Here is a 14,163-nt window from a genome sequence, read left to right on the forward strand (position 1 = left end):
TCAGAATAATTTTTAATGCTCAGTACTTCAGAAAATGTTTCTGTATTATCTTCACTAAATGTGTTAACATATATACATGATGTGCCCATTGTCTTCACCATGTTTGTTCATCTGTCAGCATGTAATAACTCAGCTCCTAGTGGATGGTTTCATGATATTTATGTTTGGGCCCTTTAGAAAGATTTGTTGAGCCTTCTCAATTTTTATTAAAATTGGACCAATGCAAATCTAGCAATTAAATAATTTTCATTTGTACTATCCATATACCATATGGATAGTATGCTTTAGTTGAAGCACTGAATATTATGTCTGACTCTTGTGGGTAGCACCGTTGGTATGATCACCATCCTCCTGAGACCTGAGTTTGACTGTCGTCAATGACGCAAAGAATTTTTATAGAATTTCACAGCATGGTGTTTCATCCAGCAAACAGCAACTCAACCACAGAACACATGCAATTTATAGACATTATATATGGTGCAATATGGCCTAAGCTTCCATTGTGCTTAAAATGAAACAATAATCTGATAATTGTTTATTGTCATGCAATAGCTGGAGGAATGAATATCAATGTACCAGATATGCTGATATGAAATTTTCTTGGTTTGTGAATAAGTCATTGCATTATACTTTTCTCTCTCTCTCTCTCTCTCTCTCTCTCTCTTTTTCTATAAATCATGAATTATTACTATTTATTAATGTGCCTGAAACCTAACACACTGCATACATTAACTTGTTCTTCAACCCACAGTGATATGAAATTGTTTATATTCCACTTAATCCTCTGTTATTAAAAAGATGTAAATTTTTACACATTTCCCCAGCAAATTGTTGGAATTTATATCATTTTTTTATCTCAGCACCATCCAGCTGTTTCTTCTGTAATAGGTGTGGAATTTATTAAGTTAACACCAGATTTCGTAAAACAGCTTTCTTAAAATAGTTTGCCTTTGTGCATTTATATGCATTTTTTAAAATTATTTTTTTGTGCATTATTAAGTAATCAAAGAAGCTACTTTGCTTTTCATACCAACAAAGAAATACTGTGCAAGACTTAGGGCGAAATGGATGTCAGATGAACTATTCAAACATTGCAGAGAAGAAAAGTGCATGGGATGCATATCAATTAGTCTGTAATCAAGTCACAAAGGAGGTTAGGCAAGGTAAGGTAAGGTAAGGTCATTTTGGGCCACCTGAAGTTCATGGATTAACTGTTGATGATCCCGCTCAGATTCCGGACAAATTGAACAGGTATTTTGCATCTACATTCACGCAAGAGGAATTCTTTACAGTAGGGGGAAGCCAAAAGTTTATCAAACTCTAATGAGGAGCTAAATGACCATATGATAACTGAAAGGAAAGTAAGCTGAATGTTAATGGTATTCTTCCACTATTATCTGAAAGATGCAGGTACATCTTGGTCCAAGGGCTGCAATAATGATGTAGTATTCGCTGATAAAAATATCACTTTAACCTTTTCACGCAAGTCACCAAATGCAGTGTTAGGGGAATTATACAAAATCATAATCAAGATCAGGGGAATTATACAAAATCAGCAAGGCTTTAAAATCAAGATTCTTCTCTTTTCAATATTTTTCAACTGTAGGGCAAAAATAGATGGAAATCAATCTTCAAATAGACCTTTGGTCACCCATGCCTTTTTATTAGTGTGCCAAATTACTGGTAGTTTTTTGTTGTTTGTTATTTGGTTTTTAGGAGCATTAGCAACTAAAGCCATATTGCTCCAGTGATATGCGGTGGTCATTCCCTGATCTTTCTGCATCCTCCGTATTTGGTGGTCACGGGCTCGAACCCCGGTCTAACCGTGTGCTACACACTGCCACTCCTGCCCACCTGGCTACGGAGGCGCCGTCTGCATCTGTACAATTATAAATTTTCTGTATAATTCCTGCTTTTGCAAACAGTTGAGTGGTTAACTATTTCAGGTTATCTATCCCTAATTGGTTCTGAAAGTCTAACTCTAAACAAAATTTCTCTCATTTTGAATTCCTTTCTTAACCTGAAATGGTTTCCTTCATGTTTACTTTGCTTTTATACTTACAAGCACGCCCACAGCGAAACACAGCAGAGTTGAACTGACGTTCCAGGTGTGCCATTTATCAGACACATATTTATTATATAGTCCATGGGTATGTGTCCCTGGACCAATTAATGTTGTGCAGGTTGAAAAACCTGGAATAAAATACTCGGGGCAGGGTGGGGAGGAACTCCACGTCCTCTGCTTGATAATGACTAACTATAGCCCTGAATGAAGAAGTCTATAAGAATTCCTCCAGTTTCTGATAGGATTTGAACCTAATGACAACATTTAAATTACCCTTACCACCAAAATAATTTTATTACAGCCTTTCAAGCCTGTACAGAATGAATTTTAACGATTTAATAAATTATATTTATAAAATATAAAGTATAGTTTCTGCACCTAACAATCAAATATTGTTTCACCACAGTAATAAAGATGCTTCAAATCTTCTTTTTAATTCCATACAGAAAACTAGTTTCCGAACCAAAAATATGTTTAATTATCTATATAACAATCAAAACCCTAATCTAGGAAAATTCTCCTAATAGATAATTCTATAACTAAATGTCTTCAAATGTGGAGAATGTAAGAGTTAACAATGTTTTTAATAAAGAAGACAAACCTTTGGTTTTCCTGGTTTTGGCTTTGTAGGTGGAGGTATTTTTTGCCTATCTGAATGATAAGTATGATACATTTCATTGTTTGGCCAATCATCTTGTCCCCTCAGTTCATGGCCATATATCCTGTTATCTACCCACCCTGAAAAAAAAAAAAAATAAAAAAATAATAATAAAATAAATATATAAGCAATATTTATTATAGTAAAAAAATTAACATTATGAATTAGTACTGAAATTTGAATCCATTTCACCAGATAAAATCAAATGGTTTCGTATGGTATGAAAAAATTTTGAAAATTTATAATTAAGAAATAAGTAAAATAATAAATAATAGAATTAAAATGATCTCTGATGAAATATTAATAGAAGAACAGGTAGAATTTAGAAAAGGAAGATCATGTACAGATAATATATTTATACTATAACAAATAATAGAAAAATTAAAAGAGTTTAATTTAGAAACGAACTTAGCATTTATAGATTATGAAAAAGCATTTGATCAAGGAAACAGACGAAAACTATGGGACATATTGAGTAATAAAAGATACCCAAAGCATCTTAAAAAAATAATAGAGTTTATATCAAGGAACAAAAATAGTAAAATATATAGGTAATAAATTAACAGAAGAAAGTATAATAAATCAAGGAGTTAGGGATATAGCTTGTCACCAACGTTGTTTAATGTACATATCGAGGATATAATATGTAAATGGAAATATGGAAAGAGGAAATTAAAAAAAGTATATATTTAAATACAAAGAATAGGATTAATACACTGTTATTTGCAGATGATCAAGTAATTGTTCAAGACAGTGAAGACAATTTACAAAGAGCAGTATTTAAATTAATCCAAATAACAGAAGAATATAAAGTTAAAATATCAACGATGAAAACTAGAACAATGGCTTTTAAGGGGAAAAATAAGGTGAGAACAAAAATAGTTATAGACAATAAAATATTAGAACAAGTAAAACATTTTAAATATCTAGGATGTGATATAACATATGATGTTGAAGAAGATATGAACCAGAAATTGACGAAAGTTCAAAATATATGTGGAACAATAAAAAGAACTTTGGCTAAGAAAACAAGGAAAGAAACACAATTGAAATTTTACGAAGTAATGGCAATACCAACACTTCATTATGGTTCGGAAACATGGATAACGAAATAAAGAGACATTAATAGAATACAAGCTGCAGAAATGAAATTTTTAAGATATGTTAAAGGATGTACAAAATTAGATAAAATACCAAACATAAATATTACAAAGGAATTAAAGATTTACTCAATTAATGAAAAAATTATAGAATAATAGACTCCCTAAATTAGCTTACACATATAGAGCAAAAGGAAAAAGAGACAGAGGAAGACCGAAAAAAAGATGGGCAGACCTCTTTGAGACTGGAACAGGCGGATCGCATAACCGGTGAAGGAAGATAAGATAAGAAATTACCTAAAATGTTATTTGATATTTTTGAAGGACTATATCAGTAGTTCTCAAACTGAGGATCACGACTGAAGTTTGGGCTGCAAGGGTTTACTGACACCTTTTGCCTAAAAACAAGTAAAGGTTCTCAATTTATGCTTTAGGACTTCTTAATTCAAAGTGGCTGGATAAAATTACAAAAATTTAACATTTATTTTGATGTTCTTTACTACTGCAGCTATAAACTATTTCTCAAATGATAGCACAACCTGTGGTCACTGAGGTTGTCACAGACATTCTGTCAGATATGCCAGACAAGCTGTACTTGCTACCTGGGAGTATAAAATGCTGATGGAACTGATATTCGAGTGACACTCAAGTCAAGTGAACCTAATTTCGGTGGCACCTCCGTGGCCAGGTGGGCAAGAGCAGCAGTGTGTAGCACGCTTCTTGACTAGACTGTGGTTCGAGCCCATGACCACCAAATACGGAGGATGCGGAAAGGTCAGGGAATAACTACCGCATATCTCCGGAGCAATATGGTCTTAGTTGCTAATGCTCCTAAAAACCAAATAATAACAACAACAACCAAATCTACATCCTTCCTAAAATGAGGCCTCCAGACCTGTACGCAGTATTCAAGGCGTGGCCTGACCATTGCCTTATACAGAGGGATAATCACCTCTTTTCCCTGCTAGCAAAATTCCTATATATCATTGACAAAACCCCATGACCTGCCCTGGCAGCCCTGCATTGCTCAGAAAACTTCATATCTGACTGCACAATTACTCCCAGGTCTTTTTCATTTTCTACCACCTGAGGTTGTCACAGACATTCTCTCAGATATGACAGACAAGCTGTACTTGCTACATGGGAGTCTAAAACGCTGATGGAACTGATATTCGGTGACACTCAAGTCAAGTGGACCCAATTTCGGCGAAGTCCGGACGGTCTGTGACAGCCAAATCCTCTGCCTGCACCTTCACGATGGTGGGACTGTTAGTAATCCTGGGTATAACCTCCATGCACAAGTACAAGTACATGGTGGGTGACCACCCAGGTGTGAACCAATGTAAGCAGGGGTTGAGGTGTGGTGCCCACACCACATGGAGGAACGCTGCCCCTCCACGTTACCAGGCAGTACTAGGTGGTAGATGACTCTCATCAACCGGTGAAATACCACCACTTTGCTTATTGGAGGCTTGAAGTGGTGGAACCCATGTTTAGTCTCTAGAGCTAAGTTTAGTCTCCGGTCAACCCTTCCCTATCTCTTCCATCATGCAGTATGATTGATGACTTTTGAGGTTATGATGAACGTCGTGGCGAGATCCAATATTCCTTACATTTCGAGAGTACAGATCTAAAACAGTGTTCGCAGGCTGGTCGCTAGTTAGTACACCGGACTGAACCTATTGGTAACTTTCTATGAGATTTCTGGATCAGCTAGTGTATAATATTGCTACCTCTACTCTGCCAGATAGTGACTGGAGGGAATCCGAGTAGTGTGTATGCGGGGGGCATTGTTGAAGCCACATTATGTCAAGGATCTGGGTATATTCTTACCATGTGTACGCAATATCCAAAAATTTCATTACTTCATACAGCATGTCCCACCCACTTTTTCTTACAATTGAATACACTATGAATTGTCAAACTAATAAAGTAAGCTTATCTGCGAAAAGATCTAAACCATCCAAACACTTCCTAATTCATTTCACAAATATACGAGGTCTCAATTCTAATCTCAACGATGTCCATTTCCACTTGCAGTCTGCCAAACTCCATGTACGTTTTCTGACAGAATCTCAGTTATTGGTCGATTCAACTACTTACTGCTCATCTCAGTTGCCCAACTTATTCGCTGTATGATTCCTTTCGCCTCAAAGGTGGTACTTGTGCATATGTCCATTTCGATATTCCCTGTCAGAGACTTGGTAATTTGCAAAATAGCTTTATGTAGGTATATTTTAATGATGCCGTGTGGGAATCCGTTGTTTATTAATTTTAACCTGAAATTGTTAAGTGCATCTATAATATCATTTACCTTGCTGCATATGTTGGTTCTTCTAATACATTGCGTGATTATAATATTTCTGTGTATCCGTTTGGAGATATTGGAACTCTAATTGGTTAGGTCTATGGCATTAAATTGGAAATCGTTTCGTTTGTCATATAACTTGGTGTGTATCATATTATTATCTATGCATATGTCTATACCTAGGTAGGTTGCTGATTTGGAACCATGTGTATTAGTGCATTCCAACTTTAATTCGTGTGGGTAGTGATTAATGGCTTCTGTTAGGAAATCAGGGTTGTTAAAAACAATCAAATCGTCTATATATCTGTATGGTACGATGTCCTGCTTAAAGTTCTGTTCGAAATGGTGGAGGTATAGGTTAGCGACTAGACTAGAGCTACAAGCTCCCATTACAATGCCTATGTGTTGTCCATATGTGTTACTGCCATTGAAGATATAGTTATTGAATATGCAGAGGTTGATAGGTCGTCCTAGTAGTGTTGTTGACATGGTAATATGTGTTTGTATGTATTGTAATATTCTCTGAACACCGTTTTTAGACTGTTACGTGGGATGTTGGTAAAAAGATTGTTAGAGTCATATGTATTGATATGTTCTATGGTATTGTTGTCTGTATTGGTATTTAGGTAGTTTAATATTGGTATATTGTTGAGTATAATTTTTGAGTTAGCTATACTGTCGGATATAATTTTAAGTAGGTAAACTAGTTTGTAATGTGGAATCTTGGCATAGCTAATTTGTTATATGTTGTTTTTATAATGCGCATGTGTTGATGGTTTTACTCCTTTGCAGACTTGCAGCCAACTACCATGATTTAGATATATATCTTAATAACTCTCAGACCACAGTCAACATATACAATAAATGTGAAGCTTTCAACTTCAATGTATTTAACTTCACCCATTGGCAATCTAATATCTCCAAAAAAGGTACATGCTAATATTATTGTATCAAAGTGCCTGAATAACCACTATATGCAATAAAAAAAATGATTGTTAACAATATCAGAAATCTCTACAATAAGCTTCTATAAAATCAGTTTCCTGCAGCCTACACGTATCAAAAATATATCAAAAAAGCACTCCTTATTATCAAACATAAAAAGTTGATTAATTGCACAACTGATATCAATATCATGACTAAACTGATATTCTATAGCTGCTAGGCTTGTACATAATGTATAGTTTATACTCATAGCCTCTTTGGTGTCTTACAACTTACAAAACTTGAACCCAGCAATTGGTTAGCCAAGGAGTATTTTTATTATTTTTATTCTTGCTATTTTTATTTTATATACCGCACATATACAGTGGTGGGGGAAATGCAAGGGATACGGAAATGTTTCCCAAACTTTTTTAGTCATGGAACACTTTTCATCTCACAACATATTCACGGAACACTTATGAAACAAGTTTAGCAGGAGCCAAAGCACTGTTTGCTAATATTTTATTACATATGATGCACCGTGCATCAGGAGCATCTTTATTTCTAACACATGTAAAGCTGAAATTCAAATAACTGTCATGATACTTTCGTTTTGGTCTTTTATTAGTTGGTTCCTGTTTTTTCACTTCGGATTTTTGGGGGAACAAAAGGATGCGATTGTTCATCCTCACTTTAAAGTGTGACAATATTGTGATCATTTTCATTGATCACAGTTGCAATACTAGAAGTACTTGTTTCTGGTTTTAAAGTTTCTTTTTTCAACCACAAATCCATGGTCACATATTTTAATAATATTTTGAAATACTAATAATTATCAGAAAAAATGTATAAAAGGAAGAGAGTTTAGTTATATCAGTTCACTTCCTCCTCTCCTTCAACCCGTGTACTCCAGGCTAAATCACATATGAATGGCATATTAGATCACTACATTGCTACTGTTTCGTAAATACCATTACCTCTATGCATACTTCTCTATGCAAAAGCCCGCCACAATACAGCGTTTCGCAGTCTATTTGATTAATTAGTCTATGGCAGTATATTAACAACCGAAAAAAAAAAAAAAAAGTTAAATGTTATAATATAATGATACAAAAGTGGTGTACGCTACAAATATTAAAAATTTATTTATTTTATTTTTTTAATTATTAATTACAATTTTTCACGGAACACAAGAAACACTGGACTAGGGTATGGGTGGCCTTGGCTGTTCTGGACCCTACTATTACTGTTACCAAAATTGTAGAACTTTGTTCAGATCATTTGGCTTGTGCTTGCCTTGAGGGCTCCTATGGGCAAATTCATTTTATTTCTATATACTTCCAATGTAGCCAGTATCAACAACCAATTGAGCCTTTTCTCAATTACGTTGAGGATGCTCTTCACAGACTTGCTGGTAGGTGGTTGATTATTTGCATGGACGCTAATGCTTTCACACTGTAGAACAGCCCTGTAACTGACATTAAAGGGGATTTGCTAGAAGAATTTATCGAGACTAAAAACTTAATGTTATGGAACTCTGTAGGGCACCCTCCTACCTTTGTGACTGCTAATGCACAGTCGTACATCGATCTTACAGTCTTAAATAGCACCTTTGGCAGATATATTAATAATTGGAAGGTTCATACAGAATGGTCGTCTAGCAACCATAACATTGACATTTGAAGTTACCAATGATCCTGTTCATTCTTATAGAACATCATTTGATTTCCCAAGGTATAAAACTGTTTTTGATGGAAAATTGAGAGGCTACAACACCCGAGATATTAGACAGATTGGCAGAACTATCGACACAGGACCAGGCAGAAAAAGTGCAACACCTTATTAAAACTGCATGCGATGCTTCTTTCAAGAAGAAGAAAAGGAACAAAAACAATGTGCCATGGTGGTGCCAAAACCTAAGGAATTTGAGAAGGGATCTTAAGACTATTAGGAGAAACTTCCAGAGGGCTAAGCACCAACAGACCAAAGGATGAAGTTGACCACCTGGAGAACTGTATAAATCTGCAAGGCACCTTTATTTCAATACAATTTATAAGGAAAAAAAAAAAGACTGGCTTGGGAGTGTATGGTTAAGCAGACATTAAACAAAAAACCTTGGGGCTTGGCATACAACTTGTGGCCAAAAAAATTCACCCTAGTGAGATTTATTCTTCAATTTTGACAGTTGATAGTCAAGAAACTGCTTCCTGGGCAGATTTGATTAATTCAATCTTGGATGGCACCATCCACCGGATAACACTGTACCAAAAAGTACAGAGCAAACTGATTTAAGAATGGCACATTTGTTATATTCTGGTCTTACACATAAAAAAATAGCTCAGACAACTGACTCGATGAAGGATGGAAAAATAGTAGTAGTAGTAGCATGTGATGCAAGAAAGCAAGTGTATGAGCTTATGCAGCATCAGCCAAAAAAAAATATCACACCATTCCCTCCAAATGCCTGTCCAGTTCCTCCTTAAATTTATTCAAACTATCAACTTCCACAATGACAGATGGAAGTTTGTTCCAGGAATTAACCACCCGCTGGCTTAAGGCAAATTTCCGCACATCTATTCTACATCTGTCTTTTCTTAATTTGAATTTATGCCCTCTTAGGTTCGTAATCTGAATAAGTGGAAGGATCCCATCAGAATTCAGCATGCTCAACCCATCCAAAATGTCCTGGATTAGGTCTTCTTGTAGTCATTGTATTAAAAAGAATCTGGCTGGTGTCTCCATAGCTTATTTCAAATGTACTAAATTCATGTCTTAGGGATGATTCTTTCCCTAGTCTTTGGAAACGAGCCAATCTCAAAATTTTACTAAAACATCCATTGAAGCCAACTAAAGAACCATCTTCATACCGGCAAATTGCCCTTTTGCCTGTTTTAGGTAAGGTGTTAGAGAAGATAGTTGCCAGGTTCTTAGTATATTATCATGGCAAAAACCTACAGATGGAAACTCAATATAGCTTCTCTAAGGGAAAATGCACAGTTGATGCCATCAGACATGTTATGAATTCTGTGCTAACTACCAACTCAAAATATGTTCTTGGCTTCTTTGTGGACTTCAAAGGGGCCTTTGACACCCTAAGGTGGCAAAGTGTCCTGGTAAGGTTCCGGGAGGCCATGGTTTATGCCCCTTTATATAGGCTTATTTCTGATTACCTCAATGATAGAAATATAACAGCGTCTTCAGGCTTTTGTTCAGTCTCTAGGCCAGTTACCAGAGGCTGTCCTCAAGGATTCGTACTTGGTCCAATTTGTTGGAACATGGTCCTTGATGGGTGGTTTGCTGTTAGACAAGAGAAAGTCCTAAAAATTGCTTATGCAAATGACCTAGTGGTATAGTATTTGGAGAATCCAGGTTAGAGTTAAAGGAGAGAGCTAATGAAATTTTAAGTAACCTAAACTGTTGGTATCTGACCTAGTGGTATAGTATTCGGAGAATCCAGGTTAGAGTTAAAGGAGAGAGCTAATGAAATTTTAAGTAACCTAAACTGTTGGTATCTGACCCACAAATTAGAAATTTCTACGTCAAAGACTAAACAAACGTAAATGAAAGGGTATTTAAGCTTCAATAGACCACAATGTTAGATTGAATGATAATGCAATCCAAATATGTTATACAGGCTCAAAGGTTTTTCCTTTTAGCCAAATCTAGAAATTGTAAAACAGCCTCTACTCAGGTGTTAAACAGAAAATTACCCATTAATTACGAAGTAGTGTTTCACTATCTTCAGTATTCCAGAAGGATAACTTTGCCAGCAAGAGTTGGAAACTTCGCAATGGATTTGAATTTGTTGTTAAAGGAGGATAATGCAAGAATTAGAGCTGAACTAATCAACGACTGGCAAACTGTCTGGTCACAGGCAGAACAACTTATAAATTCATTCCAAATGTCTTGGAAATTGCTACACAACAGATAACATGGCTGAATCCTGAATTAAATGCGTCCTTTCTATTATCTGGACATGGTAGCCTTAACTATAAGTTACATATTCTTGGGGTGTCTGCTATCCCATTGTGTAAATGTGAGCCCAGGAGACAGCTGAGCATCTTATCTTTGATTGTTATTTGTATCTAGACCTTAGGCTCAACCTCCAGTTACTTACAAATGTAACTAATGAGGATGAAATGCCTCAATTTTTAATCTCTAGGGAAAATTTTAATGCTTTTTCTGACTGTGCAGATAAATTATTTAGACAAAGGAAATGTCTTTATAGTAATATATTAGAGGAAAATGGTTGAATAAGTTTGAGATTTGATGTTAATAGTTTGTTTAAAGGTGTATTAATTAAATGCGGAATGCTAACTTTGGTTCTGTTTTGGTTAACAATGATTCGTTTACCTCTTTTGACAGGAGTTGCCCTTTACCAGGCAATGTTCTAGACCCAGTATGTTAAGAATTATTAGATTGATGTGGCTACCATAACTTTTGGTGAAGAGATAAAAAAGTTCTGTAGCTAGTCGATATCATACTAAGATATACACTGACACTGATTGGTGTTGATGGACAATGAATGTAAATGAACTGAATGTGTCTGGTTTTCTGCTCTTCATTGGGTGTCAATTTGATTTGTGTAATTTACATGTACCACCATAAACTTTAATTGGACATTGCTTAAAGGATCTAAAGTTCATGGTAAACTGCAGTCTATAAACTGGATATGAATTTATTGAACTATTCATACTGAATAATGAGACACACTGAAGTATCGTTCACGATTACATTGTTCATTGGATGTAAATCAACTGCTGTTCTTGTACTTGGGTGCTTGGGCTGCACTCAGGCTATAGGAAAGGAAATCCTGCCCAAGCATGATCCATTTCGGTCTTCTTCCATATTCTTTATAATTTCCTACCTTTCTATATTTTTATTTCTCGTGAGCCATTAGTTTACCGAATGCAAAATTGAGATGATCCTTTTCTGCTGTAAAACATTTTTCTCGCCTAAAGAAAGTTTAGCGACTATTTACCACTACTTTGCAAGCTTGTTATTCTTTTCTATCCTGGGTTCCCTGCACTACTTCACATGTTTAATACCTACTCCCATTATACATTCGTAATTTTAATTTAATTAATCTAATTTTGACCATTTCTCTAACTTAGTTTCAAACTTGTGACACGTGGGGTAGTAGCTAGCATAATTTAATTTTGATTATTTCCTTAACCCTTTCCAATTTCTTACACACAGGGTTGCTAGCATATACCATAAATACTTTAGATCAGAATTATTTGAAACTTTTTTATTATTGCAGTGAAGACACTGCAGTACAGACCTTCTCTTTGGTCATATTCCTACTCGACCTCAGTAAGTTATCCTACTTCATTTTAATTTACATTCTACCTCTGTCAGGTCAGCATGAAATACATGTAAGCCTTATGATTTAAATTTAAATTTTAACCCTTATCTTCAATACTGGCATTTCATACTTACCATGTGGTGCATATAGTTCATGTCAGAAACAGAGGCCTTACTTCTTGCCGTTTTTTCCTTTGATTTCAGTGGCTGGCACCAGAAGAAGGTGCTGAAATCATAGGATACACAGCATTAAGTACTTCTAATTACTTATTATCTTCTGTCCCTTTTGTTCTCCGTAGTTATAATTTTGTTTCCACTAGCCTTTTACCATTCTCTACTTATCTTTATATTCTCTACCTACAAACTTATATATATATATATATATATAAGTTTGTAGGTAGAGAATATAAAGCGCTGCATTTCGATCGCTAGACAAATCGCCGCAAAGGCGATTTGTCTAGCAATCGAAATGCAGCGATTCCCTGACCATTATTGGCCTTGTGGTCTTCTGTTGAGATGGGGCATAATGGTCAGTCTATTTCTGTTTTTGTTTTATTTGATTGTAGTTGTTCACATTTCTGCTCATGATATTTCACATAAATTTGGACCTCTGACGGGCACATAGCAGCCATGTACCTGTCAGAGGGGGCAGGCGCCGTTAAATTTTATTTAATTGGCTATTCAAAATTTAATTGATTATATTTTATTATTTTTGTATTTAGGCTTTCTAAATTATCTTCGAGAGTTTCTGCTGCAATAATTTTATTCTCTTCCCTCTCTGTTGGTTTGATTGTTACATATAATTTCACAAATTTCGCTCTTCGGTCTTGCCATGCTGCTGGCATTTTTATTTTTATCTTAATCATTATTCTCACTTAAGTTTATATCTCAAGCGTCATGTAGAGGAAAATGCTCTTTGCTGCCTCTGATGTATGCTTTACCCCCTTTTTAATGTAAGATTCAGTTTTCAATTATTTCAAACATTAAGATTCAGTTTTCAATTATTTCAAACATTCAAATATATATATATCCGTATTAGGCGAAGAAATATTTGTAAATTTTAACATTATAGGTAACTTAAGGTTGTTAATGAGATCAGCACCAATTAATGCCATCTAAGTGAAAGTTTGTGCATTACATCGGTCTGTATTGATATGTTCTAGATATGATAGAATATGGTAGAGTAAAAATATTTCAGATTGGCAATGAGGTAGCAGGTTGAGTGAGATGAGGTGCAGTCTGCGAAACAGTAGACTCCCTCTTATGCGGCCTGCTTTAACTGGCCATATTTTCATCGAGCTTTTTCTGCGAATCAGATTTCCAGCATTATGAGCCCAGCAGGAAAACAAAATTAAAAGATTCTGGGAACGAGTACAGTGCACTGTAACGATCCTATAACTTTTTTCACTTCAGTTAGTCTTTGCTATCTGTGCTGTATGGATCGCAGTCACTCTGTGTATATATATTTTTGTTTTTTTAAATTGCTTTACCTTGAAGTGATAGGCTCAAACAAGCGTAAACGGAATGCATTAACTATTTAAACAAAACTAGAAGTGTTGGAATGTATCGATAATGGAGAATCTGTAAAACAGATATGCAACAAACTGGGTGTTGGAAAAAGTATGGTGAATGATTGGTGGAGAAACTGGAAATCTCTTCAAGACTTCAGTACGCAAATAGAATCAGAAAAAGTGCTCTCAGACAGGTGCACTATGAAGAAGCCAAAATATGAAGTCGCTGACAATGCATTATGGATATGGTTCTTGCAAGAATGACAAAGAGGAACACCTCTTAGTGGGCC

The 14,163-nt window shown here is 35.4% G+C and overlaps 1 protein-coding gene across 17 annotated transcripts in view; it reads right to left on the reverse strand.

Moving 5' to 3' along the window:
• Positions 1-14,163, reverse strand: part of RhoGAPp190 (Rho GTPase-activating protein 190) — a 744,591-nt gene that overhangs the window by 221,229 nt on the left and 509,199 nt on the right. For all 17 annotated transcript variants that reach the window (XM_090374412.1, XM_090374407.1, XM_090374402.1 and 14 more), the window contains one exon: positions 2,667-2,803. In XM_090374412.1, the coding sequence (XP_090230538.1) occupies positions 2,667-2,803 (137 nt within the window). The remainder of the gene's footprint in view (positions 1-2,666; positions 2,804-14,163) is intronic.

Source organism: Mastigoproctus giganteus, chromosome 5 (assembly GCF_048544385.1).
Source record: "Mastigoproctus giganteus isolate SK-2022 chromosome 5, ASM4854438v1, whole genome shotgun sequence".
Taxonomy (NCBI): Eukaryota; Metazoa; Arthropoda; class Arachnida; order Uropygi; family Thelyphonidae; genus Mastigoproctus; species Mastigoproctus giganteus.